The sequence below is a fragment of the Indicator indicator genome, chromosome 24 (assembly GCF_027791375.1).
Source record: "Indicator indicator isolate 239-I01 chromosome 24, UM_Iind_1.1, whole genome shotgun sequence".
NCBI classification, from domain to species: Eukaryota; Metazoa; Chordata; class Aves; order Piciformes; family Indicatoridae; genus Indicator; species Indicator indicator.
Window position 1 is genome coordinate 5,560,972 of NC_072033.1, and position 14,679 is coordinate 5,575,650.

Sequence of the window (14,679 nt, forward strand, 5' to 3'; positions counted from 1 at the left end):
GAGCCACATCCAGCCTGGCCTTAAAAACCTCCAGGGATGAGGCTTCTATCACCTCCCTGGGCAACCTGTTCCAGTGTCTCACCACCCTCATGGGGAAGAACTTCTTCCTAACATCCAATCTGAATCTACCCATTTCTAGTTTTTTTTTTTCCATTCCCCCTAGTCCTATCACTACCTGATACCCTAAAAAGTCCCTCCCCAGCTTTCTTGTAGGCCCTCTTAAGATACTGGAAGGCCTCAGTAAGGTCTCCTTGGAGCCTTCTCTTCTGCAGACTGGATAGCCCCAGCTCTCTCAGTGTGTTGCTCTTAGTTCAACAGTGTGCTGGAAATCAGGCGGTTGATCTCAGCATGGCTTGTTGGTGCTCATCAGCTGCGTTGTGGTAACCAGCCCCACACATCGAGTGGTAACATCTCACCCACTTCTGCTTTGCAGTTCTGGGTGAGGAAACTCTGCCAGTGGCAAACAATGACTCACAAAGCCTCCATACCTCCAAGCTGTTGGCCCTGGATTTGATCAATGCAGCATCTCTTGACTTATGGCTGGATACTCCAAGTCCAGCTTATGTTTTGTTGTTGAGAGAAGGGAAGTTCATGCTGTTGAATGTCCTGTTCAGATCACAGAATCAACCAGGTTGGAAAAGACCTCAGAGATCATCAAGTCCAACCTAATACCTAACACCTCCTGACAACTAAACCATGGCTCCAAGTGCCACATCCAATCTTTTTTTGAACACCTTCAGGGACAGTAACTCCACCACCTCCCCAGGCAGCCAATTCTACTGGCCAATTACTCTTTCTGTGAAGAACTTTCTCCTCACAGGACAGGCTTATAGGCACTGGCTGCAGTTCAGCTGACAGCAAATATCTTCTGCTAACAACACAGAGTCTTGTATCTTACTTAAACCCATCTAGAGGAGCACTGATGGAGCCAACCATGCTGAGTCCTTAACATCCACGGCAAATCTGTTTTCTGGCTGGTGCTTTGGGACACAGGGAGGGAGACAGCACTTCTGCTCTCAGAAAGGACTGAGCTGCTGAGAGGCAGGTCATGGAGGAGCTGTCACACATTCCTAAGGAGGTGCTGGCCTGTCAACCAGAGCATTACTGTTTGGGAACAAAGATAACTCCCCATCTCTCTGTAACTGAAAGGAAATAGAGATCCCATGGGAGGGGAGGGCAGCAGGAGTTCCACAGGGAGAAGAGCCAGCCAGGGCATCTGCACGAGAGGGAGCTGTTATCAGACAGGGGATGAAGGAAACAACAGGGAATATAAGATGCTGGGGATAGTCCCAAGAAGTTTGGGTTGGTGATCAGCTTCTAAGTCCCTTCCTCCCATTTCTCCTGTGCCCTTTCCACAGCCACTTCCGAGGACGAGGTCAATATGTGGATCAAGGGGCTGAACTGGCTGGTGGCAGACACTCTAAGGGCTGCCACCCCCCTGCAGATTGAAAGGTAAGGACCTTGTTCTTGTCCTGCACTTTTCTTTTTTCCCCTTTTCTGTCCTTTTTATGACAGAAATAGGTGAGCACAGTGACAACATCTCCTTCCCTCTCTGAACTGTGCTGTCCTGGCCCTCCTGCCTCTGCTCTCCAGAACCTTCATCCTGTTGACCCAAAGTGCTACATCTTTGGTGGCCAGAGTCTGATCCCACACGCAGGGAACAGGAGCTGTACCACGAAGCAGATGGTTCTATTTGTGTGCAGCCTGTGTTGTCTGTAGAGCCCAGTGCAGAAGCGCAAACCTTTGATTTGTTTGTCTTCTCCATGGACTCACTTTCAGGCAGAGATGATTTTAAAGGAGACAGGTGGTCACTGGGAGGGGAGCAGAGCCCAGTGGGCAGCAGGGCTGTGGGAGTGGGTGGTGTGGCACTGAGCATTTTCCACAGGTGGGAGCAAACCAGGCAGGCTGTTGTTGAGGAGCTGGGGCTGAGTGTGTCCATGTTTGTGCTTCCCTGCTCAGGTGGCTCCGGAAGCAGTTCTACTCGCTGGATCGCAACCGGGAAGACAGGTGAGAGGAGAGGGACCCTTCCCTTGCACAGATGTGCACATGTGTGGAAAGGTTGGAGCTGGAAAGTCTCACCTTTGGCTTGAACCCCCAGCCTTTGCTTTGGGCTTTTTTGTTGGGTTCTTTAGGTGTTTAATTTTAGTTTCCAAGGAACCTTAATTCAAGTCCCAGTACTTCTCTAGCTGACTTTTACTAAATTAAGAAAACAGCCCAGAACTCTGTTTCCCTGAGCTGTTTCCCCGCTGTTTAAGCCCAATAACATCTTGAGATCCCATAGCCATGAAACACCTTCACCCCCAGCTGGCATCAGCCAAGGAAGCAAACACCAAGGAGCCAACAATCACAGAATCATTAAGGCTGGAAAAAAGCCTGGATGATCATCAAGTCCAACTGTCAACCCAGCCCCACCATGCCCCCTAAACCATGGCCCAGAGTGCCATAGCTACATGTTTTTTGAACACCTCCAGGGATGGTGACTCCACCATGTCCCTGGGCAGCCTGTTCCAATGCCTGACCACTCTTGCAGTGAAGAAATTTTTCCTGTTCTCCAACCTAAACCTCCCCTGGCACAATTTCAGGCTGTCTCCTCTCATTCTATTACTTGATACTAGGGAGAAGTGGTTGTAAGCACACTATCAGGGCTGAACTGGCTTATTTGTAACTCTCCACCCTGTTTGGTTTCTTCTGCTCTGAGGTCCATGAGACCATGGATCATCCTGATGCTTGGTTTCTAGATTGATGAACTGTAGCAGGACCACTGCTTGTGGGGTTCTTGGGTGAGTGCTTAGTGGTGTCTTAGCAGGTGAAATGTCATGCTTGAACCTGTCATGAGGAGATAAGTGCATTGGGTCATGTCCTGTTATGAGGAGATAAGGGAGAGGACATTTCCCTGTCGAGAAGCCTCTGCTCTCTATCCCAGCTGCCATCACCTGCTTTCCCTGGCCACGTGTCAGCTGCCAGACTCCTCTTCCTGAGGAGACTGTTACTTTTCAGGGACAAAAGGAGGGGCACACTTTTCCCCACAGCATGAGCTGAGCCCATTAACCTTTCAGCACTGATTTCCACAGTCCTGTGCTCCTCTGGAGGGGGCAGTGCTGGAGACATCACTCACACATCAGCTCCTGCACTTAGGTATGATGAGCACCCAGACCCTGTCTGCCCCTTTTATGTGATCAGGTGCCCAGACAGAACTGGCTGCAGGGCACTGGGCAGGTCTCTGGTCTCCAGAGCATCCTTTGCTTGGTCCCTGCCAACACCATTGATCTCACTCTGCTACCCATTTCCATGCTTCACTCTGAGCCCTGGAGTCCTTTTGCTCCTTGCAGCAAGCTCCTGCCAAGACACTCTCTCTGTGAACCTGTGCTGGGGACATGCCACTGGGGAGCTGTGGGTGACCATGATCAGACAGCTCAGTCCTGTGGATGGTCAGGTGGAAATCACTGCTCTGTGCTCATCAGAAGTGAGCAGGTCCTCTCATCCTGCTTTGGTCCCCACTGCTGTGTCCCTCCCAGCCACAGCCAGGACAGACAGACTGCCCTGCTCTCAGGTTGCTAGGGGTTAAATTCAGCCTGTCCACATCTGGGAACAGAGCAGGAGTGTGTTGTGTTGGGGAGATCCTGGAGCATTGGACTTTTTTGGCTTTGCAATGATTTCTTTCATGGTGTTGCAAGAGCACAGTTGGGTGCACAGGGATTTTGTGGAGGAGGGATAAATCCTGGCAGAGGCAGAAAGGGAAAGAAAGGAACCTTTAAACTGTTGCAGCTGCTCTGCATATGCCACACACCTTTCCAGTCCAGGCTTGGGGTTTATACATGCTGTACTGGTTTGCAGTGGTGACCAGGCATAATAGTTCCTAGCTCAGCAGCGGTGAGCAGTGGGATAGAGACAGGGGTGGCTGCAGGGGGAGGGTTGGAGGGTGAATGGAGAAAAACCTGTTAAAAATGGCTTCTTTTCCTCATGCAGTTAGTCTGATGAAATGATATCCTGGCAGGACAAGAGAGATTGAATATATAGATTTGTCTGCCCAAAGCATGTTCAGCAGAGCTGAAAGCCAGCCTCTTGCAGCTCTCCTGTTGGTTTGCTTTTCATCATCTTTCTATTAGCATTCAGAATTAAGCTAGCAAAATGCAATGTGCTCCTTTGTGGGTGTTGGTCTCTTCTCACAAGTCACAGCTGATAGGACACGAGGAAATGGCTTCAAGTTACACCAGGGGAGGTTTAGATCAGACATTAGGAAAAACTTCTATACCAAAAGGGTTATCAAAGACTGGAACAGGCTGCCCAGGAAAGTGGTTGAATCGCCATCCCTGGGTGTATCTAAAAACCTTCTGGATATGGTGCTCAAGGATATGGTGTAGTAGTGGCTCTGGTAGAGTTAGATAATGGTTGGACTGGATGAGCTTGAAGGTCTTTTCCATCCATAATGATCCTGTGGTTCCTTGTCCATGAGGAGAAGAGGGCTCTCTGCAAAGGGTTGCTGCTCCAGCCTGGGCAGGAAAAGGGGCAAGATGGAAGTGAAGGGTGAATGCAGAAAGTTTTTAGGTCTCCCCATTTTACAAGCATCCCTGTGCTTTCTGCAAAGTAGGTGCAGCAGTTTTGAGGCATCTCTTGGATGAAATCTTTGCTGTTACAAGGTGTTCCAGCATTAACTTTGGTGTTGCTGAGCTCTCTGCTTTTGCAAAATGGGTTTGAAAAGGAAAGACCCAAAAGAGTTGTGGTTGGTTGGGTTGGGGTTTTGGGGGTGTTTGGTTTGGTTGGTTTTGGTTTTTTGCAAACCACCCTTGGTCCTTTCCAGAAGGGGCAGGTTTTTGGCAGCTGAATAAATGGTTCCTGGTGTTGGTGTGCCCCACACCCCAGCCTCCTGTGCCGGAGCCCTTTCCCCTCCGCCTTCTGCCTGCGCATACCTTCCAGCACGCCACAGATGTTGGCTGTTTTCACTGGCCTCTGGGCCTGTGGGTATTTGTTTTTCCAAGGGAGGATAGGTGGAAAAAGGAGGATAACAGGATGCTGGGGTTTTTTCCTAGCTGCTGTGGAGGAGAGTGTTTCACCCCAACTAGGAGAGCTGCCCGTGGCTGGGAGCAAGTCGCAGTGCTGGGGAATGTTTTCCTGCCCTGTGAGAGGGCTGGCTCTGTCCTTCAGCCTGTTTGTCACAACAGCCTAAAAAGCTTCCCTAGGAGAAAGTAGTTTGTTTATTTGGTTTTTACTTTCTAGTCTCAGAATAGTACTGAGCTGTTTATCCAAGGTGTCCAGCACTTCAACGTTATTAATACCACACGGTGAATAAAATCCTTCCATAACCCATCCTGCTGCTGCTGCAGAGAGGGAAATACTGGTCACAGCTCTTACAGGGTTTGGTCTTGCCTCTCCTGGTGCCATCACATGGATGAGCACTGCTGTGGTCCAACACCTTCCTGTGAAGCAGCCCAGTGTCACCAGAGCCAGCCACTGCCTCCAGCCCACTGCTGGTCCTGCTGCTCAGGCCCTCCTGATCTTTCTCCCAGAGCTTTTCTGCAGTTCCGGCCTCTCACCTCGGGGAAATTACTGCTGGATGGCTCTGGAGATTCTGGGTGACCCATTGAGTGTCCTATGACCACGCTGTGGTCCTTGACATATGAGAGCATCTCTCAGGAGCAACCATTATGCTCCTGGCTCACTGCCCCAAACATTGCCCCCTTTCCCTGTCATGCAGGATCCTGTAGCTGGGACCCTTCTGCCTTTGGGGGTTGCATCTTACCCATGATCATGGATGCCAGGCATGCTGGAGAGGGGAAGGGGCAGGATCCCCTGCCCAGAATGCTCACCATGAGCCCCAGGGATTCCTTCTCCTGCTGGTGGAGGTGCAGTGGGGAGATAGCAAAGCTGCCCCTCGTTGCTGGCTCTGCAGCTCACACAGCCAGGAGGGAAGGGGACGCTGGTGCCATCTGCCAACTTTCTTATTTTTCTGTCTGCATGGCCCTTGGCTGGCTGGGTGCTGGCCTTGGGCATGGCATGGGAGACAGGCCAGGTCCTGCTCTGGCCATCCATGCGTCCCAGTCCCCTGCAGCTCTCAGCCCAGAAACAAGGGCTCTCTGTGTCCCACCGGCTGAGGGCTGCCTCATCTCTGCAGCGCCTGACACCAGCCGGTTTCTCACACTCCTTGGGGCTCCCTCTGTCCCTGCTCAGTCCTGTGGCATGGAGATCACCCTGTTTCCAGGGGAGAGAGTAAAAAAGACGTGGTTCAGGCTGCCCCTCCATACCACAGCAGATGACACTGTGATCCCTGCACAGGACATCTTTCCTGGCATGTTTGTATTTCTGCCCCAAAACCATTCCCAGAGCCCAACCTGCCCTAAGCTTTGGGGGATAGGGAAGCATCCTGTAGGTCCTGGGCTCCCTCCTGCTCAGTGGGAGGCAAAAGCAGTGTCTATGATTGTTGGGGCAGCCTTGGAGGAGTTGCTTTTGGAGGAGCTGCCAAAAAAAAAAAAAAAAAAAAAAGATTGCATGCAGACTTCTCTGCTTCTTAAATCCTGCACATGGGAGACATCTACATCCCTCCTTGCTGCAGGGTTGTTACCTCATGGGGGGACAACTTCAGAGCAGGCAGGGGCAGCCCAGGGCTCCTCACTGCCTGTCCCTGCCTGCCTGGGTGTAGGATCCCACTTGAGGTTGGCACTGGAGCCCTCCCCAGTCTGGGAACTGGTATGTTTGGAGCAAAGGTCCTCATGGGGAGGACAGCCACACCAGGTGCCGTGTGGCAGTGGCCGGGGGAGGGCAGCTGGGCATGACGTGGCAGCGCTGTGCCTGCGGCCAGACACTGAAAATTACTTTTTTCCTCTCTTTAGGATAAAATTAGCAGGGTCCAAACCACTTGCAAATCCTGCCCTCCTCCAGCAGGCTATGGAGTGGGGCTTGGAGGGGATTTGGTCATGCCTCATCTGTCTTGGGGCACAGATACTTGAAAAATCCTTCTCTTTGGTTGTGCCCTTGAAGCACATTGTGGCATCAGCTGAGGGTGCTGGGACTCACCCTGCTGTGCTGGGAGCTTGTTGGAGTGGTGTTTGCAGTTCCCTCTGGAATGCAAGAACCTCTCTCTGCTCCCTGTGCACACACAGAGATCATTGGGGTGAAAAACATTCTTCTGTTCTGCCTTTGGTCCCTACCCCAGCATCTTTCTGGGGTCACGCATCTGTCCTGGTGTATCACAGCCTGTGCCCCTTTTGGACACATGATGTCCTGGTCCCAGGATGAGCCTTTTCCATCCCAGACTTCCTGAAAGTGTTTCCCCTCTTTCCCCTGCTGAGCCAGGATCTCTGCCAAGGATCTGAAGAACATGCTGTCTCAGGTCAACTACCGGGTCCCCAACATGAGGTTCCTGCGGGAGAGGCTCACGGTGAGTGTGAGACTCCTCTGCTCCCCTTGTTCATGCTGGAGACACTTGGTAGCCTCTTACCTCCCTTTGAGCAAAACCTGGTGGTGATTAAACTCCCACAGTGTGTTTGCATATTGCAGAAGCTCCCAGCCTTTCCTGGGAGGGCCCCCACCCACGGTGGTGACTGAAGAAGTGCCAGCTCCCACTGGGTGCCGCACCCTGGCCCCTTTGTGGCCAGAACCCTCTTTTTGCCCCACCCTGCCTCCCCTGCTCCCCACACTGCTCCTGCCTGCGGTTGTGGGCTTTGTGCTGCTGGGGTAGAGTTCAGGAGGACAGGCAGTGAGGCCAGCAGGTCCTGCATCCTGCATGCCTGACAGGCAGCCAACTGCCAGCATCAGTCCAGGACCAAGAGTGAAGGTTCATCTCATGATGGCCAGCCACTGGGACCAGGGAATGATGGGGCTCGTAGCTTCCAGATACTTCAGAGGCTCTCTGCATCAGAAACTTAAAGTGATCCCTTTGTAAGTGTTCAAGCACACAGTAACACTTCTGTCAGTGCTGTGGGGAGTCAGAGAACTCACGTTAGGATGTGCCTATGTCCAGGCACTATGGGGTCCCACTGACCCGACCAGGAGGCAATGTCTGGCCAGGCTTTGGTCTTTCCTCCTCCTTTTTCCCCAGGAATTCTGGTGGGAGGAGACACTCCTTAGGCAGTGCAGTGTTGACCTCTGGGTTTTTTTTTGCTACAGGATGTGGAGCAGAGGAATGGGGACATCACCTACGGGCAGTTTGCACAGCTCTACCGCAGCCTGATGTTCAGTGCCCAGAAAATGGTAAGAGCTGAATTTTCCAGGGGAGGGAGAGACCACATTTGTTACTGGCCCTTCCCTTCCTAATCACCTTTTTAACCCTGCTGCCCTCAGCTAATAGTTCTTTTCTCCTGCCTCTGGGCCAGACATGACAGGGAAGTTCCTGCTTTAGGCTGGGTAGCACAGGGCTGATAGGGATGGGGAGCCCTGTGTGTGAGCAACAGCTGTAGGAAAGCTGAGCTGCACAGTGCTGGTTTGCTGTCCTTGCCAGCTTCTCATCAAATTGTGCTGCCACATACAGTAATGAGCTTGAGTGGGGCTGAAGGGATTGATGAGTCCTGCAGAGAAAGACCTGGGGGTGCTGGGAAAACTGGACATGAGCTGGCAATGTGCACTCACAGCCCAGAGTCAGCCCTGTCCTGGGTGGATCCCCAGCGGTGTGGGCAGCAGGTGGAGGGATGACATTCTGCCCCTCTGCTGAGACCCCACCTGCAGTGCTGGATCCAGCTCTGGAGTCTTCAGCACAGGAAAGACGTAGACCTGTTGGAGCAGGGCCAGAGGAGGCCACAGCAATGATGTGAGACCAGGCTGAGAGAGTTGGGCTTGTTCAGCCTGGAGAAGAGAAGGCTCCAGGGAGACCATCTGCTGGTGCTTAAAGGGGCTGAGAACAAAACTGGGGACAGACTTTTTAGCATGGATTGTTGTGACAGGACAAGCAAGGGGTGAAGGATTTAAACTAAAAGAAGGGGATTTAGGCTAGATAGAAAAAAAAAATTTTTTTGCACTGCGAATGGTGAGACTCTGACCCAGGCTGGACAGCGAGGTGGTAGATGCCCCATCCCTGGCAACATTCCAGGTCAGGTTGTTTGGGTCTCTGAACAAACTGCTCTAGTTGGAGAGGTCTCTGCTGACTGCAAGGGGGTTGGACTAGCTGACCTTTAAAGGTCCCTTCCAACCCAAAGCAGTCTGTGATTCTAACAGTTGTGGTTCTTCCTTTGCAGATGGATGTCCCATTCCTAGAAAGGTTGGTAACTCTCCATGTGTGCTGGGGAGGGGCTGTTTGCTTTTACTCCATAATGTGTTTTGGTGCTGCAACATCATACTGGGCAGGAGAGGTGCTGCACAGCTCACACTTGCCACTGCACTGCTTGAGTTTTTGCACACTGAATAAGCTGTAGGCACTTCAGCTCAGGCCAGGAAGGGCTCTCTCCCTCCCAGGCATCCCACTGAGATCCAGCTCAGGTCAGCCACCTCCTAAAATGGTCATTTGGTTCACATGAAACAATTAGACCTTGAGCCATCTCCCAAAGGTTATCTCCATGGCTGGGTCTTTGAGATAATCAATTACAAACAGTTCCCTCCTTCATTCCTTGCCCTGCTTCCACGAGTCTGTGTCCTCTGGATTTCTGCAGCTATGTCCTGTCTACAGTCACCCCTTGACTGCCCTGCTCCTCCTTAGTTCTTTCCACCCTTGTACAAGGCAGACCCTCTGTTTTGCACAAATCAGTCCCTCTGATGACTTTTGCCACCCTTCATCAAAGTTCCACGTTGTTGTACCCTTGGCAGTGTGAATCCTGGAGCAATCCTTGGCTCTGAGATGGGGGCATACAGTCTCAGCTGCTGTGTTGTGGCTGTCATACCCTCCTCGGGTCTCCTGCTCATCCTGTTCTGCTCTTGCAGCACTGCTTGCTTGGGGCACATCTTGCCTGCACAAGCCATGTGGTGACTGCAGATGAGATCTCACATGATGCTGGTAACAGCTGGTCATGATGTGCTGCATGAGTGACTGAAGCTTCCCTCTGCTTTTCAGGGGTGGAGAAAGGTCTGAGCACTTCAGGGTGTCGCTGCTGGACTTGCAGAAGTTCTTGCTGGAATACCAGAGGGTGAGCTCCAAATAGGCTCAGGGGAGGGTTGAGGGTGCAGGCACTGATGTTGGTAGGGATCAGGTACTCCAAGGATGACCTTGCCATGGAGCTGGGCTGATTTGATCATCTCTGTGGCCTGGCATGGCCACAACCTGAGTGCATCCTTCCAGGAGCAGGAGGTGAGGCAGGGAAAATATCAGTGAGGGTAAACCTGGCCTCAGCCTGTCAGCCTGGTCAGAAAAAGGGACTAAGAGCAGAAAGTCTTGAGGAGTGGAGGAGTTGGTCAGTAGAGATTTACCCTCTCTCTGTGACCTCCACTGGTACTGAAAGTTTCCAGCAGCCGAATTGTCATGGTTCATCCTGGCTGCCCAGGAGGTGTCAGCAGCTCCTCAGGAGCTGCCAATTGATTCAGTTGCTGATGTTTCTATTTCAAAGCAATCTTAGGTCATTCAGCAAGCATACCATGAACACTCAGACATGCATATGGGTGCAAGCAGCACGTCTGGGGGCTGCACAGAGCCAGAATTTCCAGTCTTGCTGGGCTTCTGTCTCGTTGGTGGTCTCTTCCAAGAGAAGGGAAAGTGTGGGGCCTCCAGCTTTGCACCATCCTCCCCATCTCCTGCCACCACCTCCCTGTCCAAGCTGTGCAGCAAGCAGAGAGTTAACCAGTGAAGGGACCCAGCCGTTTTCATGGCCTGATGAAAGACATCCATAGAGAAAGAGAAGCAAAAGGAAGCTGAGCTGGCTTCTGCTGCCAAAGGAGAAGGGATGGCAGATGGGTGCAAAGGAGCTATCAGAGGAGAAAAATGCTTGGCATAGAGAAATGAAGGCCACTTGGAAATGGGGCAGATGTCTGCAGTTGCATGTTCTGTGGCTGATGGTTGAATTCCTGGCAGAGGTGGTCTTAAACTTACTACTTAAAGCTCTTAGTTGGATGAGCTGCTAATGGGTTTGATTCTTTCTGAAATGTTTTCTTTTTTATGTCTCTCTTGGGGTTTGCAGGAGCTCTGGGCTGCAGATATCCTTCAGGTACAGGAATTCATGTTCAACTTTCTGAGAGATCCTCTGAGGGAGATTGATGAGCCTTATTTCTCCCTGGATGAGGTAAGACACCTTGAACACCAGCATGTGTGGAGTGGGGTGGAGTAGAGGGTGGTATCCCCAGTGGGGTGTGTGCTGTGGTGTGACAGCTCTGCTGCCCTGTGTCTTCACTGTGGCATGGTGGTGCTTAAAGGATCACAGCTCCTGTAAGCTGCAGTGCTGTAGGAAGTGAGTGTGGTGGATCACTGTGTTGCACAAGAGCTGGTTGATGGAGGGAATGACTTCTGGGCTCTCATGTTGAATGTGTGCAGCTGGGAGAGCTCATCAGGCAGTTCATTTAGGGGAGGAGAGGGGCTGCATTTGGCTTAGTGCCCCTTTTGGGGCATGTAAGGATCTCTTCAAAGCATGAAGAGCTGAAAACAAAAGAATAAAAACAACTGGAGATGACCATGTCACTGGCACTCTAGACCAGCTCCCACACAAAGGTCCCTTGACCCACATGGCCTTAGAGAGCTGCAAAATAAAATGCAAAGTGATTCATTTGTCTCCAGCTGGGGCAGAGGATTTGTCCACAGATGTCTGGCACAGCTCAGAGGAGAGGTGGCAGTGCCTAAGCTGTGGTTACTCGAGCAGGCTGGCTCAGGTAGCTGTGAGCTGTCCTGGTTGCCTTTGGCCAGCCTGAGCTGAGCTTAGCACATGGCACCTGCCCCAGAGCTGCTGCCACAGAGGCTGAGATGTGTGTGAAGCTCTGTGTTGTTAACGTGCTTCTCTTTCTTCCTGAGCAGTTTCTCACCTTCCTGTTTTCCAAAGAGAACAGCATCTGGAACTCACAGCTGGACATGGTGTGTCCAGAGAACATGAACAACCCCCTCTCCCATTACTGGATCTCCTCCTCACACAACACGTAAGGCCTAGGGGATGGCTCGCTCCACTTGTTTGCTCCTAGCGTCCTCCTCCCCTCTGCCAGGGGGGGTTTCTCCTGAATTTGCCCCATCATAGACTGGTTTGGGTGGGAAGGGACCTCTAAAGATCATATAGTCCAATCCCCTGCAGTGAGTAGGGGCATGTTCAACTAGAGCAGGTCGCTCAAAGTCCAAAACAACCTGGCCTGGAATGTTTCCAGGGTACTCAAGGGTAGATAGGTCAAGCAGACTCTTCCAAACCTGGGTCAGTACATTGGAGGCCTTCCTCTTGGTGCCCCAGCCCTCCATCCATTGTTTTACCATCAGTGTTTTGCTCAGACCTTGTCAGCAGCACGCATCTGCACAGACTGTGCTTTCCAGTCCCAGATTGTCACTGGTGGTTTCTTGCCATTAGCAATGTCACCTTCCACACAGGACAGATGTAATAGAAACCTGGCAGGCTGAAATTGGCCATTTGCCTTCTTTGCTGCTAGAAGAATCTTGCAGGAACTGTTTGTTTGCAGACAAGCTCTCTCTGTTGCCTGTTTGTGGAAAGCAGTGGCAGTACTCAGCCCCAAATTAAAGGACCAAGAGCCTAAGCCAGCTGAACAGGCTGGAGGGCAGGCAGCGAGCTCCTGCCTGAGCTGGTCTAGCCCTGCTCTTGAGCTGCTTCTGTTGGGTACAGGGGGCTCTTTGTGGCACCAATGCTGATATCACTCTCTAAGGCTTATCTCAAGAGCCAGCAGCAAGGCTGGACCTCAGAGAAGTGCTTGCAGCCCCTTGCAGCAGGAGCAGTGGAACTCCTCACCTGGGGCAGATGGCAGGTCTGGGGGAAAATCCCTCTCACTGCTCCTTACATCGTAGAGGCAGGCCTGTGCTGTCCAGCAGACACCTATGCCCATGGTGAGCACATTGCTTTGCTGATATCTCCTCTCATCTGGAAGGTACCTGACGGGGGATCAGTTCTCGAGCGAGTCCTCGCTGGAGGCCTATGCCCGCTGCTTGCGCATGGGATGCCGCTGCATCGAGCGTGAGTACCCAGAGCTGCCACCTCTGCCTCTGGCATCCTGGTAGCTTGTCATGGTCAGGGAGGGCTTTGCATGCAAGGCATGGGTAAAGGTTGATGTGGCAGGATGTGCTGCAAGGGCGGATGTTTGCTTTATGGGATTGGGTGGGACGTGCCCGAGCTTTGGGTCACCCAGAACGATCTGGGCTTCCATCTTGCTCCTTTGTCATCACCCAGCAGAGCTTAGTGCTGCCCACCTCATGTCCATGGCCTGCTTATGCTCCAGTCTTTGGGCTAAGCTTACCCCACGGTCTCTTTCAGTGGATTGCTGGGATGGTCCTGATGGTATGCCGGTCATCTACCATGGACACACCTTAACCACCAAGATCAAGTTCTCCGATGTCTTGGTCACTATCAAGGAGCATGCCTTTGTCACCTCCGAGTGAGTACAGCAGGGACCTGGACTTCAGCTAGCAGAACTGCCAGGGAGGCTGAATGTGGCTAGAGCTGAGGCTGTAGCAAGGTGAAGCCCGCCTTTACCCACAGATCCAGCATGAGACCTGGGATCTGATGGGAAGAAAGCATACTGTTGTGTCTCCCAGCCAAAGGCAGATTTCTCCCAGATAAAGAATTTTAGGAGGGAAGGCTTGGTCTCTTCTCCCAGGCAACCAGTGACAGAACGAGAGGACACAGTCTCAAGCTCCACCAGTGGAGGTTTAGGCTTGATCTTATAAAGAAGTTCCTCACAGAAACAGAGGCTGGCCATTGGAATGGGCTGCCCAGGGAGGTGGTGGTGTTACTGTCCCTGGAAGAGTTTAAAATGGTTTACTTGATTAGATGGTGTTGGGTGATAGGTTGGACTTGATGATCTCAAAGATCTTTTCCAACCTGGTTGATTCTGTGATTCTGTAAACCCCAATAGTCCTCCTCCCCTCTATGCATTGCCAGCAGGGGTGGGGATGCCTTGCTCTAGGGTGGTTACATTGAATGCTGAAGACAGCACAGGTCACTGTGGGTGCAGATTGCACTTTGAGAGATTGCACTCTGCTTTGAAGTGAAGTTCAAAAGCTGTTGGTTCTATCCAGACACCATTCATGTTCTGACAGCTCTTTCCCTTCTCCCAGTTTCCCTGTCATTCTGTCCATTGAGGACCACTGCAGCATTGCTCAGCAGAGGAACATGGCTCAGAATTTCAAGAAGGTCTTTGGGGACATGCTCTTGACCAAACCAGTAGATATTTCTGCTGATGGCCTTCCCTCTCCAAACCAGCTCAAGAGGAAGATTCTTATCAAGGTGAACTCCTTTCGCCAGCAAAGTCCTTTAAGTGGAAAGATAATGAGGGCAGAAAGGGTGTGAGACCAAGGGCAGTTGCTTGCTTCTGGAAGGGCTTGGCAGTGGCTGGGGTGGAAGTGGAGACCTGATGGTAAAAGCAAATGGAGATGAAGTGCTCTCTTGCTTCAGAGCTGCTACAAAATGAGCTCAGCAGCTGGTTGCTGCCTTTCTTTGGAGCCTGGGGGACATTTGTATTTCTGCTGCAGGAATCACCACTGGGAAGAAAGGGTGGAACTTCAGTGCCATTTGATGATATCTGTGGCATGGATCTTACCTTAACCTTTTTAATCCAGAGGAATTCAGTGTAGGAGACCTGGAGTTTTGAGGTCATTCACCAGGAAATCTGTGCTGCTTTTTGGGCTCCCTTCAAGGT

At 51.7% G+C, this 14,679-nt stretch overlaps 1 protein-coding gene across 1 annotated transcript in view; it reads left to right on the forward strand.

The window, feature by feature from the left end:
- The window catches only part of PLCG1 (phospholipase C gamma 1), a 51,237-nt gene that overhangs the window by 22,899 nt on the left and 13,659 nt on the right, over nucleotides 1–14,679 (forward strand). The window contains exons 3-13 of the mRNA XM_054391756.1: nucleotides 1,359–1,452; nucleotides 1,960–2,007; nucleotides 7,288–7,372; nucleotides 8,101–8,184; nucleotides 9,162–9,184; nucleotides 9,971–10,043; nucleotides 11,028–11,129; nucleotides 11,852–11,970; nucleotides 12,913–12,998; nucleotides 13,296–13,416; nucleotides 14,099–14,267. Coding sequence (XP_054247731.1) covers nucleotides 1,359–1,452; nucleotides 1,960–2,007; nucleotides 7,288–7,372; nucleotides 8,101–8,184; nucleotides 9,162–9,184; nucleotides 9,971–10,043; nucleotides 11,028–11,129; nucleotides 11,852–11,970; nucleotides 12,913–12,998; nucleotides 13,296–13,416; nucleotides 14,099–14,267 — 1,004 coding nt within the window. The remainder of the gene's footprint in view (nucleotides 1–1,358; nucleotides 1,453–1,959; nucleotides 2,008–7,287; nucleotides 7,373–8,100; nucleotides 8,185–9,161; nucleotides 9,185–9,970; nucleotides 10,044–11,027; nucleotides 11,130–11,851; nucleotides 11,971–12,912; nucleotides 12,999–13,295; nucleotides 13,417–14,098; nucleotides 14,268–14,679) is intronic.